This window comes from Electrona antarctica, assembly GCF_951216825.1.
Source record: "Electrona antarctica genome assembly, chromosome: 16".
NCBI lineage: Eukaryota > Metazoa > Chordata > Actinopteri > Myctophiformes > Myctophidae > Electrona > Electrona antarctica.
The window spans coordinates 28,472,520-28,488,466 of NC_136797.1; the positions used below are offsets into that span (position 1 = coordinate 28,472,520).

General features: G+C 43.6%; 1 protein-coding gene across 1 annotated transcript; it reads right to left on the reverse strand.

The window, feature by feature from the left end:
* Positions 1 to 55: 55 nt before the first annotated feature.
* Positions 56 to 8,710, reverse strand: LOC306939387 (transcription factor JunD-like; the record flags this gene model as incomplete). Its single annotated transcript, XM_079523973.1, has 6 exons — positions 8,568 to 8,710; positions 7,717 to 8,281; positions 5,163 to 5,398; positions 3,645 to 3,815; positions 776 to 784; positions 56 to 91 (listed from the first exon to the last, which is right to left on the reverse strand). Exons 2-6 carry the CDS (start codon positions 8,279 to 8,281, stop codon positions 56 to 58), a joined length of 1,017 nt encoding a protein of 338 aa, XP_079380099.1. The 5' UTR covers positions 8,568 to 8,710.
* Between the last annotated feature and the right edge of the window lie 7,237 nt (positions 8,711 to 15,947).

The window sequence follows — 15,947 nt, forward strand, 5'->3', positions numbered from 1 at the left end:
GATTAAAAAATGATCTTGTCATGTATCTTAGGTCGAGGCAGTAAAATCTACTTGTTCATCTGCGGGACAGGTCCCACTGGAGTAGACCAATCTATAAAAAAAGAAATATTGGAACACAATGATTGTTAAAAAAAGAAATATAACAAATGCAAATGAATCGAACCGCAGTCATATAGGTCGATCGGCCAGTCGGTCGGTCGGTCGGTAGGCTGGTCTGTCAGTAGGTAGGTCGGGATTTATATAATATACAGTATATATATATATATATATTAGTGGATTTCTCTAAAATGCCCCATGCAAGTAAGTGCGATGCCTTGGTAACCATCCACACGAGAGAGAGAGAGAGACATGCAGGCAGAGAAGACCCGCCGACAGGTAATAGGCGGCGTTTACGTGCCCAATCTAATTATCAGACAGACTGATATGATAACGCCGCCCTGCCCATCCCGCAATCACCGGCAGCTGCGCCGAGTTGGCTCCTCAGGTAAAAGTCCTTCTCTGCTCTCGTGTCGGCTGGTTCACCTTGGGCGCTAGACAGGCAGCGTGTACTTGACCTTGCATCGGGTGGTGAGTTCCCTAAACTTCTTTCCCCTCGCACTCACACATTTACTGCTCAAAGTTTGGATGTTCATTGTCGCCCTTCATTTGTAGGCTTTTAGGACCGGTACTTCCAAACCACGGAGGACAACGGCACGCTTGTATTGAGGGTTGGCGAAACCTCGTATCTTACCTACCCCTGTGAAAAGAGAGGCAGAGGAGAAACCTCGTATCTTACCTGGCCCGCCTGCAAAACAGAGGTCGTAGAAAACCTTGTATCTTACCCGCTTTAGTGTTTCATTTGGAAAGGCCCTCGGCCATTGAAGAAAAGAAGCGAAGGTTAAAGACTTACTCTGAAGAGCCTGTTTCCCCACTACGTACCTGGCATTTGCATTATGAGTGTCTTAAATTACCCATTTACAATTGAAAACACACATAGCATCCCTTTTTATTATGAATGTTTACAAGAGATCATTCATCATTTCAAAAGTATAAAAGAGTCATCTTTATTATCTCACCACTAGGGAGAAATATGTTGCATTCTAAACGTCTGCCCCTCCCTATACTCCTCATAAGCTACTCCTTCCCACTTGATGCTCTGGTGGGTGGGGCATAGAGTTATAAAGGATAGAGTGTGGACAGACCCGCCCACTGTTATTAATTTCAATAGAAGTTGCTCAGTGGCGTTTTGAATCACCCGGAAGACTGCCGGAAGTACCATTATAATGTTGCGTTCACACAGGCAGATGAAACAATGCAGTCTACCATTCACTGTCAATGGAAGCCAGCGACGTGAAGCTGCCGCAAATTATGCTGTGATGCGTTTTTTGCATCGTTTCATCTGCTCGTCTGAACGCACGTTACGCACATGGCGTGCTACAGTTCCAGTTTTGGCCAGTAGGTATGGTGGCAACAGTCTAAGTCCACACTATTTATCCATAATATATATGTATAAATGATGGATAAGGGGTCAGGACAACAAGGCCTTTTCGTGGAGGGGTCAGAATGAAATTTGGACTTAGGCTGAGCTCACACCTTTAATGCAATTCTCGTGCTCGTTGGATCAATGCTGTGTTGTGTCATGGCCGCCCAATGCATTTCCAATGGAGGTCACATGGTTTGACACAACATTGTGTTGTGTGAGGGGGAGGGGCGCATTCGACTGCGACAAAAAACACAATGGCAACTGTTTTTCCAATCAAACTTGAAATTGTAAAAAAATGCATTCTCACTCGGGCAACTATCTTTCGTGTCCGATATGCAGTGGTGGAAAAGGTACTCACATTCTTTACTTAAGTAAAAGTATCAATACTGCAATGTAGAAATACTAAAGTATTGATATAAAATGTACTTTATAGCAAAAGTAGAAAGTATACTCATTATGCAGAAGGTGCACATGTTAAAAAAATATATTTTGAAAATAAAATATTTTCAAATGGGTGAAATGTATATAGGGGCTGAAGTGGTTAACCCATTGATGCCTGAGGCCGAATCTGGGAACGCCTTCTAGGGCCTGACCTAAGGTTTCTAAAAACCTTCAAATTCGGATTAATTCTTTTTTAAATAGTTATGTTGCTACATGTATAGCAATAGCTGATGAGACGCAGAGAGCGCGCCGGCATCAAGGGTAGAACAACGTATACGTTGCATCAGGCATCAATGGGTTTTAATGTATGTTTTGTAATAATAATTAAGTAACTTGTAACTAAAGTTTTAAAATAAATGTAGTGGAGTAGAAGTACAATATTTGGATCCGAGATGTAACGCAGTAGAAGTAAAAGTATTGGAAATACTCAAGTAAAGTACAAATACCTCAACATTATACTACGGTAAGTACAGTACTTAAGTAAATGTACTTAGTTACTTTCCACCACTGCTTCCCATATTACTATTGTCTTGTGCGGTCTCACTCAGGCACTCCTCACGGGGCTCAAGTCCGCTTCTGACTGAACCCCTGCCTTGTTAGCTGTGGCTTTTGATTCTGATTCGTTGTATAGTGTTGATTTTGACAGCATCTTTTGATTTTAGTTTTAGTCATAGGCTCTTGAATAGTTTTCATTTAGCTTTAGTCACATTTTAGACGCCTGGAATGTTTTAGTGTTGGACTAGTTTTAGTCGACTAAATCTACAGTTGATTTAGTCGACTAAAATGAATTTTGGCGGGTCTTGATGCCGTCGTAATATAATGGCTGATTTTACACTTGCTGAAGTGAAAATAGCCGATCCACAAGCTCACATAACGTGCCGCTTGTAGATACTGGATCTCTTGTCCACTAGACACTAGTCCCTTCCTAACATTTTAGTCTAGTTTTTATTTGTTGAAGAAATTGCCAATAGTTTTAGTCATCGTAGCTTGGTTTTTATTTAGTTTTCGTCAGTGAAAAACGTTAGTCGACGAACATCGACACTAGTGACCCGTGATGAAAAGAGACCAAGCGTCGGTATGTGACGAATCGATCGAGTTGGGTGTGGAAAACAAATTACAATTGTAATGGGCTTTTAACAAAAATAAATAAATAGAATAAAAACACTTGAATCTTCAACTCAAATAAAAATATCCTTATAAAATAATTTAATTATAATAACATTTTACGCAAAATAATAAATAAAATAAGTATACATCTACAGTATACATGTGTCCATTCCAATGCATCAAAAAGGTATGGGAAATAAATAAATACTGTACATCAAACATCAGCAATACAAAATAAATAATCTGAATAAAGCCATTTTCAGATCCCCACGGAAGCTGATTCGCTATCAGCGATTGGTCCTCCCCTCCTTCCTGAACGAGTGGCGACCCTGAACGCTTGAACCCCAGCATCTGTATTGTGAGGAAATCTTTTGCTGAAGATATCCCATAACAAGACGCGGTATACGTCACGTTGTTGTGTGCTGTGTTCAGCGCAAGCTTTCCTCACAATAACAGAAAACAAAAAAAAACCTATAGGCCTAGTATAGAGCCCTGAGGGACTCCCGTTAAGTGGTTAATATTTAGACTTTTTCCCCCATGAATTCCCCCCCTCCTTTTCTACGACCTCCCCCCCTCTCCTTCCTCCTCCTCCAGTGATGATGATCTGACACCCGCGAGTCATGTGACTCCGCACATTCTCCCTGAGATGCTCCACTTCCTGTTTCAAGATGGCCGCCGTGGACGCCAGGTCGCCGTTGAAGCCCTTGAGAAGCGACACCTTGTCCTCCAGGCGGGTGATTCTCTCCAGCTTGCGCTTGCGACACTTTGAGGCCGCGATACGATTCCGAAGTTTCTTCCTCTCCGACTGGAGGGAGGGAGGGAGGGGGAGGGAGAGCGAGGAAGAGAATGAGAGTGGGAGAGAGGAGTGAGAACAGAGACAACTGAGTCCAGAGAGAGAGGGATAGATCAATTATAGTAGCCTATAAGCGGTAGTAATACTAGGAGTAGAGTTATATTATTAGTGTGGTTGATTATAGGCAAGCAGACTATTGTTATTGCACTCCATCACCGTTTTAAAACATTTAAATCGTGCAATAACGATCTATTCCCCCCATCCGATTGGCCAGTGATTCGGAACTCTTCCCAAGTAAGCGGTTGTTTGTCAGCCAGTACCATGTTTTCCCAATGCAATCTTACAGAAGTAGTACTGCGCATGTGAACAGGGGTTGACTGGACTACATTTTTATTTAAAGCCTGATTTAAGCAGTTGTTTTACCCCAGACAAAAAAATGTACATGCCCACTTTAAGTTTATCAACTGTATCTCTGTTCTGATATGTTTACTTTTTGAAATCAATACTGCGAAAAGGGTTTAATCCACTGTTTGTGGACGGGCTCGACCCAGCTAGACCCCATTTCGACCTGTGTAGGGATATCACGGGTTGGAACCTCATCTCGGAGCTAAAGCGTAAGCAGCGTAGATAGATATTGAGGTTCCAAATGGAGCTAAGACGAGTTGACGTCACACACCAGACGTCATTTCAGAGTCCCACTAAATGCATCTGTAGTCAGTGAGGGGGTAATGCAGAGACGTTGAGAGTGACACAACACAAGCACAACCGTGCATGGGAACTCTAGACATTCAAGTGCATGTATAATTCATATGATATTGGAATACTAAATGAGGGAAACGTTTCTGTTTTGGACATTTTGGAGGAATTTTCCTCTGGGTTTCCCCCGAGGAATTAAACCCCAGACCATGGGATATTATTTGGACAGGGACTTTAAACTCCCTGCAAATATGACCTGTCCCACCCCCAGCAACCCATTCACTCACACATGAAATGCACTTTATAGACCAAAACAATCACACCCGTGTGAAGTGAGGGGCGCTCTTATCATCGTACCTCATCATGATGTAAAATTCTCCATTCATTGTCAATGGGAATTTAATGTTTGTGTAGGACAAAGTTTGTGGATACACACCAAAAGCTGGATATAGGAGGGGCTATAGCACCCCTCCAAAAATCATACAACGTCCACTTTCCTGATTTTGCATCTTGACTGTTTGTATGGTTTTATGCACTCTATTGACCCTTTTATGCGCTACCGTCCATTCATTTTCCGTTACAGTATTTTGACGCATTAAATCTGTCGTCTAGTCCCGTAGTATAGTCATATAGTATTAGTATTTTTCATCGATATAGTATTACCTTGATCCTCTCCTGGGTCTCCTGGTCAACCGGTGACAGGGTTGGAGACGACGAGGAGTTATGGGCGGGAAGAGGAGGAGCGTGAGGCACCACCTGCAGGGGTCCGGTGTCGCGGCCCCCCGGCCCACCGGCGGCACCCTGGTATCCCGTCTGGTGGTAGCCCATGTGGGTCTGGGCGCCGTAGCTGCTCAGGTTGGTGTAGATGGGCGCGTCGGCGCCTCCCGTTCCACCTGGGCCTGTCACACAATTAGGACATCATCGTCCGATCGCAATCGTTTGATATCAACGCAATTATTTGTCGCATAATCGTCGTGATCGTGTTGAAAAATGTTCGTACATTTTCAAATATAAAAAAGTGGAAATAGCGTTGTCAGCTTGTAGATCAGCTATTTCTGCTATTTTTACATTTTGTTGAAAGTATAAAATTAATACATATGCCAGTATTTTCTTTGTATATTTAAGTTATTTGTCATGTCTAAACAATTGAATCGTTAATCGCAGTTGTTTGTGTGACAATCGTCAACGTAAATTGTCTTAACACTTTGATTGCTGGAAGATCTCAACAGGCCTATTTGGATGTTGCTGCCATTTAACATTGCACAAAGGCCTTGTTCGGGGGCCCACAGTAAAATGTTATCTTATAGCGAGAATCACACGCCTACATCAAAAGAAAGCTGAACTTGTCCACTTCAATTAAAAAAATACATTTTGATTTTACCATGTTCCATTCTGGAGATATTGACCTTTTTGCAACACCTGCATTTGCCTGGAAGTGGTTATCTTGAACAGCGAGCAGAGTTATGGATGGTTTAAAGTCAGAGACATTGACAGGCAGATATAAAATTGAACCCAATAAATATCCTATACATCCTATACACCGAATGAAAGCCCTGAATGTGTACTTTTACGAGGAAAACAGTAAACATTGATCCCATCTACAGTTAGACAGTAATTGGTTATTGAATGCAGCTTGTGCCCACCAGATAACTTCAGAGAAGACATGGACGTGAGCTCCTCAATATTCACAAAATAAGGCCTATAGCGACATATAAATACTATATACCGTATGAAACAGAAGACTCTCTGCTTTCATAAGAAAAAAACTTCTACTGTAGTAATAATAAAAATCACACCCCTGTGAAGTGAGCGGTGCAACTCTGTCCCATATTGCACCACTCACTTCACATGGGTGTGATTTTTATTATTACTACAGTAGAAGTTTTTTTCTTATGAAAGCAGAGAGTCTTCTGTTTCATACGGTATATAGTATTTATATGTCGCTATAGGCCTTATTTTGTGAATATTGAGTTCAGGTCCATGTCTTCTCTGCAGTTATATCTGGTGGGCGCAATGTGCATCCACCCAGTATCCAATTTATGACAAACTGTACATGGGATCAATGTTTACGCTTTTCCTCGTAAAAGTACACATTCAGGGCTTTCATTCGATGTATAGGATGTATAGCATATTTATTGTGTTTATTGTTATATCTGCCTGTCAATGTCTGACTATAAACCTTCATAACTATGCTTTCTTTTTGATGATGATTGCCGCCTCGCCTAATCTATCTCACTGCTTTCATTGTTTTGATCGCAGTAACATTGGGGGGGGGGGGGGTCATGGGCACATTGGGCAGCAAAAGTCTTGATCCGTACGGCTATAAAAAGTCCCATTTCACCGTTCGGTTCAGAACTATAGTATAACGGTGAGACGCGTTGTCAAATGTCATCATCAGCTGATTTTGTTTTTCAAGCTAGTGAAGTATATTTACTAACAAGAGAACATGCCTGGGCATGCAGGTTGGAGGCGATGGAGGAAAAAAAAGATTCCCCCGGCTGTGATGTCAACGACAACGGATCACAACACCACGGTTTAGGACGCGGAAAAGTTCGTTATACATTACACCCGGGTCGATTACGTCCCCGATGCGTTCATTGCGGTCTCATCACTACAATTATAATGAATAAAAAAGCGTTACAATCACACGTCCGAGCGATCTCCGATTATGACGGTTCTGCATGGCGATACGTGATCCACCAACGGCACACTGTCTTGTCGTGGCGGCCCGTCGATACTGACAGAGCCAGCCAGGACAGAGCCCCCATCTCGCAGGCTCCTCCTGCAGGAGAAACAGGAGGGGAGGGGGGAATCGAGTAGTATAGTGTTGTGTGAAAGCCAATAGCTGGAGGAAAGCCTGGTGAGGCGAGGTTAGGTTAAATTTGATTCTTTTCATACACCGACTGGATCATTCCATGGGCGCGTCCATTTTAGACTGGCTTAGTGGCTTCTACACGTAAAGCGGCCCGCCCTCCTGTTTTCAGGATGGGAGGGGGGGTTTTTTTTTTTGGTTTTTTTTCTGATCACGTGAGCGGGACTAAGCAACAATGATAGGGCGATGGTTCTTCATTGTCCGGGTGGGTAAAAAGATGAATGAAAGTATGCTATAAAAAAGTGATTGAAACGTATTGATACGTGATCCGCACCCGACGTTTGATTAATTGATAACGTATTGATACGCGATCCGCGTTGGGAGTGTTAAGCATGATAGCCCCACCTGTTCCCGACACGCCGCCGCCTCCCGTTCCAGGTGCGCTACTTCCACTTCCTCCTCCTCCAATCAGCTGGTTCTGTTTGTGGAGGTCTGCGAGAGCCTTAACGAAGCCGTCGGCGAAACCCTCCTGCTCGTTGGTGGCCTGCTGCGCGGCGCGGTACAGCAAGTGGCCTCCGGGGGGGTTGGGGGTGTGGCCCCCCCCACCGCCGGGCAACATAGGGGCGTGGCCGGTCATAGCCAAGCCGTGGTGATTGGTCGCTTGGACCAACAGGAGGTTGGCGTCAGAGGCGGAGGAGGACGGGGGGGCCAGCGACTGGCCAACAACGCTGGCGGGGGGGGCGGGAGGGAGCCCATGCAGGGAGTTGGGTTTGACCCCCCCTGCTGCGCCCAGCCCCGCCACCGGGCCTGAGGAGTAGGACGACGTGGTCATTGCCTTCTTTGGCGCGGCCGCCTTGCCGCCGCTGCTGCTCGGGTAGCGCTCGTAGTCGCCATGGAAACGGTGGGGGTACGGGTGATGATGCGGCGTGAAGGCCCCGCTCATGCTGTCATGGTAGAAGGGTGTGTCCATCTGTGTCGACCAATCGCAGGCGAGTAGGAGAAACGAGGACCAGTTGAATGGGAAGGGGGAGTAATATTACCAGTGGCAGTAGTGAAAGTAATATACCGGTATAGTAGTAATAATAATATTAATAGACGTATTAGCAGCAGTAGCAATAACAAAAAAATAATACAGTGTAAGAGTAGGCTACTATTACAGTAGCAGTGGCATTAGTAATAGTTATAGAACTAGAAATGGCACTATAGTATAGCCTAATAATTGTAACAGTAATAGCACAATAACAATTGATACTTACAAACAACCCTTTTCCTTTCTTTTGTTTGGGGAAAATACGGATGACAAGAAATGAAGGAAAGATAGAAAATCCAAAACAAAAACAAGATGAATTCACGGACGACTCAGACGAATAAATTCCAGTCTCTCTCTCGCTCTCTCTCTATCTCTCTCTCTCAATCTATCTCCTTCCCTCTTCTTTATTGTCCCTATCTTTCCTCAAGCTCTTTGTACATTTCATTTCTTGCATTTACAGAGAGAAACACGTCTCTCTCCTCTCTTCCCTTCCCTCTCACTGAGGAACTGCCATCTCTCTCTCTCTCTCTCTCTCTCTCTCTCTCTCTGCCCCCCTCTCTCTCTCTGCAGACTCCACTGTTCTCTCTAGTCTTCCTTTTTCTCTCACTCTCTCCTCTCTCTCTCTCTCTCTCTCTCTCTCTCTCTCTCTCTCTCTCTCTCTCTCTCTCTCTCTCTCTCTCTCTCTCTCTGTAGTCTCGTCCTTCTCTCTATTCCAGGTCTCTTGTCGTTTTCTCAATATTTCTCTTGTCTCTCCCTCCTTTCTCTCTCTTTGCTCTGGGTCTCGTAGTCAATTGTCCTCTCCCTCTGTCTCTGTCTCTTTTGTCTCTCTACTCTCTTTTTATCTCTCCTTATCTCTCTTCCCTCTGTCTCTCTATGAAATGATCCAATATTGCTTAACAGATGTCTCTTTCTTCTCTCTCTCTCCTCTGTCTCTATAGTCTCTCTATCTTGCACTCGGTATGTCCCTTGTCATTGTCTCTTATTAGAACACAAACGCCCTGATCTCCCTCTCTACACATTAATCCAATGTGGCTCAGCTCGTATCATGTCTCGGTTCTGATGACAGATCACCCACACGCAGTTGTGATACGATGACCACGGATAAGCTGACACTAACGTTGTCACTGGACAATGAGATTCACATTTACTGACAGTATAGCAACCGTCACTCATTAGCCGTCTGTGCTCAGTTCAGTTTATTTGGGTGCATATAGATGCAAACAAAGTGTTCAAAACCAAACAGGCCTAATAAGAAGCTCTCCCATGTAAGAACTCTAGGCCTGAAAGGGAAGGTTGACCTACATGTCCAACATGACCTATACAGTATGCCCTACATGGAACATTTACCCAAACTCCCTTCTCTCGCTTTCTTTTCTTGCTCTCTGTCATCTCCCAATCTCATACCGCTATAGTAGTAGTAATAGTAGGCAGCACACATACATTCATAAAAGTGTTCAATTAAATCGATTTATACATTTTATATTCAATCGTTCATATAGATAGAGAGTGAGAGAGAGAGAGGGAGAGGGAGAGAGAGGGAGAGAGTGAGAGAGAGTGAGAGAGGGAGAGAGACGGAGTGAGAGAGAGAGGGAGAGAGTGAGAGAGTGAGAGAGAGAGTAGAAGGGATTATGCTAATCTGTTAACCATGAAATGTGTCAGGGTGTGATTAAACTGCAGTTTCATTTCTGCCGTTTCTGGCAAGCAGACTAATGTTGTCCTATTTAGAATACTATGACTGGTGCTCATATTTTACTACTGCAAGTTTACTGCTATTCTTTTATTTCTGCTGCCTTTTAATGAGTTGTTAATCATTCCTTCCACACTACAATATAAATTTAAATTGTTATACAGTACGACTGTAAATGTGGGAAATCTCTGTATGGGCAGCTGTAGTTCACGAATCGCGACAACCGCCTGTCCGACCGACCTTAAAATCAGCCTTGCATCTCTGGGGACCACTGGTGCCCGGCGCCGAGTTGGTCGGATAGGCTGTTGCCCACGGTGTTGATTTTGTCGACTAAAACTATGATGAAAAATGTTCGACTACCTTTTTTCACTAACAAACTAAATAAAAACTAAGCTACGATGAAACAAATAAAAACTAGACTAAAATGTCTGACAGAGACTAGTGGACAAGAGATCGAGTAGAACTAAAAGACAAGTCATTGTAAGCTTGTTTGCATGCTGAAAATAGCAGATCTACAAGCTGACAACACGTCGGGAGCTTGTAGATCAGCTATTTTCAGCATGCAACCAAGTGTAAAATCAGGCATTACGATTACGATGACATCAAGGTCTGACAAAATGCATTTTTGTCGATTAAAAAAAAACTGTAGACTAAACAAAGACTAAACTAGATCAAACGACTAAAATCGTATGATATTTAGTATATTATATCATACGATATAATATATATTTCGACTTAAACTAGACTATTTCAGATGACTAAACCATTCCGGGCAATATGCTCATGATAAGGGCATGTCTATATATGGGCATATAGACTGATGACATGTCCATATGAGAATAAAAGGAACATGGACAGAGTTCCTATATACTACTACTACTACTACTACTACTACAGTATTATACTATTATTACTATTTTTACTGCCATTGCTAGTACTCCTAAGAGAGAGGAGAAATGAAAGAGTTACTAAAACAACCTGTAATCACTAAAATAATGCTAATACATGCTTTTCAGATTCATTCCAACACACACACACACACACACACACACACACACACACACACACACACACACACACACACACACACACACAGAGAGACATACTTAACCCACTTATGTGGCTAATCTTGCCCTGAAGGCGTTAGAGTTACAACTGTCAGAGAGAATTAGCCATCACTACTAATGTTATGCTTGTGCGTGCGTGCGTGCGTGCGCATGTGTCTCAAATTGTCTCATCCTGGCAACTGGCAAGGGAGTTATGACTTTGTATATGTACTAGTAGTCGTACTAGTACTAATACTAGTTTTGTTCTGGGGTATAATGGCTAGACCGAACTGGGAAGGGAAGGAAATAGGTTTGGATCAGCAGAATAGGTACAGTGAAATGGAATGAGAGACGACGACAACTGGACAGAAACGCAGGCAGAAGGACTCTGTTTGACTACAAAGGGTATAACCCAGAACCTTCTAAGAACCTGAAACCTTCGATAACCATGGGCGGCGCCGGCGGATTATATTCCGGGCCAATGGGGCCAGTTCAGGGGCCCTTGACCACCAGGGGCCTCAATGCTCAAAGACAATTTACAAAAAAATGTATAGGCCTATAGTTTAAACTTTAGCCCATCAAGAGCTGAGGCTGATTCTACAAATGTCTTCTAAAAAACATTATTTTCTGAAAGGGAGATGCATAGACAGCCTGGGAGATGCACACACACAATCAACAAGATTGATAAAAAGGCAGACGGTCTGAGGGACGCACATTTTATTCATTTTTATTTCATTCCCCGCAGTGTGTTTTAATATTCATGTGATTATTATTATTCAAAGAATACAGAATATTTCTGACAGATCCACTTTGACATGTGTGAGAGAGAGAGAGAGAGAAATTGTCCGTGTGTGGCCCTAATCCTCTCTCTCTCTCTCTCTCTCTCTCTCTCTCTCTCTCACACACACACACACACACACACACACACACACCTCAATTTGTAACATTGTAAATGTGCTTATAGTTTACTGTTGAGAAAACAATGTTGCAGATTAAGCGAATTATCTGGGGAATTATCTGGGGACCCCCCCAAAATTATTTGGGTCCCGACCATAGAAGATAGCCTCATTGGCCGCTGCAGTTCATTGGAGCTACATGTCTGCAACGAAGGCAGGAACTTCCTAGCAGCGAAGGTGGAAGTCTCCATGTTGCCTTCAAGAAAGACACACACATGCCCCAGAGCCGAAGGAGGTGTCTATACCTTTTTATGGGACTCCCTTATTTGAGGAGCCTGGGAGTCGATGGGCACTGATGGGACGCTTGTTTTACAGCGCCGGCTACTACTAGTAGGGCGGGGTTATGGGTAAAACGCTCTCGCCAGAACATGATTTACTATTCTCTGCCTATCGGGTCGCAACTCAAACGGCCCTGAGTCGGCTAAGCGAACTTCGCAACATTTGACACGGCAACTCGCTCGCTTTAGCTCGCTCAGTGGTGTCTCACGTGGCTCAAATTCGCTTGAGACGGCGGGCCTCCGTCGCGGTCTAGTTCATATACAAACAAGCGCCCATCGACTCCCAGGCTCCGCACAAAAAGGAGTTCCGCCTTTTTATGACTATATGGTGTGTGTCCCCCCCCTCTCTCCAGTTTGGGAACCACAGAGGTAGACCATACTGCTATGGTGGTTGGTACAGTATAGGTAGATATAGTTAGATGAGGGATGCTATAGGCTACTGTGCCGATTTGGTCTCATTTTATTATTTAATTAGTTTTTGTTTTTATGCTAAGAATATAATTTAGATGTTAGCATGTTGTTCAGACAGATGCTAGTTTTATTTTATGCCGGTATATCCTATTTGAAGCAATACATTGTTGCCTTTGCATAAAACCATGACCGTTGTTTACTAGGGTTAGTGCTATGATCTCGCACTTGCACTTGAGAATCTGCTAAATTGTAATTGTATTTATTATTATTATTATTATTAGTAGTAGTAGTAGTATTAATTTGACCCAAATGGCCATTGATTCATTGCTTACCATTTGTTTGTTTGCCATTCATCTCATCTTCTCTCCTCTCCCTTTCCTCTCCTCTTTTCATTTATTCTAATTATATCCATATCCGATTTAATAATCTGGCCCATCATGCAGAAAATCAAATTAGAAGTGAGTCATGATGACATAGATATAAAACCCTAAGGGTGTTCAAATGTATTTTATTTATTTATAACCTCAGGTCGGGAGGCATGGTCAGGTCGGGAGGAGATTATGTTTTCGTCTCTGCAGTCTGTGTTTCCGTATGTCCGTGTCTGTGCATAGCTAATCTTGCACACTGCATAATTATGTCATACAAATGCTCCCTTGCGTCCTGAAGGCCATGCAACCCATGATTACACAACCCAGCCTGGTGGAGACATGCGCTTGGAGGAGCACCCTTATTTATTGATTTATTTCGTCCTACGTATAGGTACGGTTAGAGCATATGCCTTTCATGCGGGTTCGAACCCTGCTTGGGGTTGACGCCAGCAAGGGCATGCGGTCGCATGTGTTTCCTAATGCCAAATCAAATGGGTTCAGATCTGAGCCACGTCTCCTGAGGAGGCGCGTCTGAAGCCTGTCCTGGACAAGGTATCTAAGACATAAAAACAAATGCATTCATCTAATCGCAAAGGTGACCTCTGACCAGATGGTATTCCATGTGTGAATGCAATGAACTAAAGCTATGGAATATCTTATACCCTTCCCTTTTAGGCCTTTCCAGACCAGGGACAGTGATTAAACACCCCGAACGCCCAGGGTTATTTAATCCATTAAATCAGAGCGCCCAGTGATGTATAGCAGCGGAGCACATTTAGCGACGGACTGGATGCTATCCCGGATGTAGCTGAAGTAGCTTGATGTAGCCAAAACACTCCCGAGGCGAACGACAACAACGGAAGGTATGATTCATTCTAACGCGACTAGCGACGGGACCGCGATGGGCCGTCTAACACATGATTTTTGCTTAGAATTGGACGGAATGGCCTGGGCCATGGCTCAGTGGTCCAGGCACCTTGGCTGGTAATCCAGTCTGGCAGTGTGCCACGGGTTCGACTCCCGATCCCGACGGCCTTTGCTGCGTGTCTTCCCCCCCATCTCTCTCCCCATTTCCTGTCAGCCTACTGTCTGTCCCTCCATAAAATAGTTCACGTTTTAAGATTTTCTTAAAGCCGTCTCGTGGGCTAAAATGGGGGGGGAACATTTTCGATGACGTCCCACCGGAAAATAACATCGAATGTTGCGCAACAAACGCTCCCAGCCTGTGGAGCGATGCGATCGGTTTTGATATCAATAATCTCCGTCCTTTTTTTATCAATCTCCGTCCTGAGCGCTGGGCGTTACTAATTGATTGAACGGAGAACACCGTCCTTGCCGCACAGGGTGTTAAAATGTTTGAGAACCACTGTGCTACACTAAATGGAACAAAGCCTTGTGAAGGAAGTGATTGATTGATTGATTGATTGAAAATGTTATTAACAGTTTGTAGAAATACAGGTCAATACTAAATCTGCTAAGAGAATAAAATCTGAAAAAACACTAAGACTTGTTTACATCAGCGTCCTCCATTTATAATTCATCAGAACATTTAAGACTTACAGATATACACTTCTATGCGAAAACAAAAAAGGAAATCATCATATACACGGTTAGAAAATAAGGGAAAACACCTACAATAGTCCTATAGAAGAATAGTGGGGGCGGGGGGACCTTTTTTAATGTTTGTGGCTTTCGCCTTTATTTTTTGAGTGGTGTAAACCACTCCTACAACTGGCCTTGTTAGTTTGTCTGTCTGTCTGTTCGTACCAAAAAATGAGCGTGGTTGCTATGGTCACCCAGTTCACACGGGTGTGATTTCATTACGTCAGACACTACGTCAGACCACAGTTGATCAGTCTATATAAGACCTTACACCACTCAGTTCACACGGGTGTGATTTTTATATTTGTATAGGGATAGACAGTAGGTTGAACCCACGTCGAACCTGGTGCCTGGACCACTGAGCCACGGCCCAGGCCAGAGTACAAGTTGCTGTACTTTGTCGTCAATCCATTCCAACCTATCAAAAAGAGCGGGGGTGAGGACCGGTGGCTTCTGGGAGTTAGGCCAAGTAGTAGTCTGACCAGTTTGTTTTGGGATGTCTGGAGCCTTGTTTTAAGGGCATTTGAGGTGCTGTGGTACCATGAGGTGCATGCATGAAGAAATGAGGGCTCTGAGTATGAGGGCTCGTGGCTGTTAGGGTCTTCAAAGTATTTTTGCTGACCAGTGAGGCAGTGAGGAGATCTTGTACAGGAATCTTGTTCTTTGGTTGACCTTTTTGATTACATTGGTAGCCATTTTATCACAGAAAAGGTTTGCCTCCAGGATGGAACCGTAGGCCATTTTGTCCTTTCTTGTGATACTTAGACCAGGGGTTCTCAACCTTTTTGGCCGGGGACCCCCGAAAATGCTTTGGCAACGTCTCGGGACCCGCGCCCTGCCCCCTCCCGACCCCCAATATAAATTGACTGCTACAATAACCTTAATAATAGAGACAATACACCATAAATAAATACTGAAACCATCATCATTAGGGAAGGTGTATGCATGTACTATGTGTACTATATGTAAATTCTTCATTTCCACTTTACAGCCATTCAGTTGCAAAAAAAAAAAAAAAACCCTCCCCATCCACATCCCCTCCCCTTATTTCTGCTTCTACAATTTACAATTTAGGCATTTAGCAGATGCTCTTAATCCAGAGCGAACAGTAAGCAAGAACAAGTTACAACACAACACAGGGTAATACATCAATATATAGAAATAGTGAATCAAGAATCATAAGCAAGCAAAGAACCTAATATCTGTCTTAGCAGCAGTAGAACAGACGCCGTTGAGATCTGATTTCACCCTTCTGCGT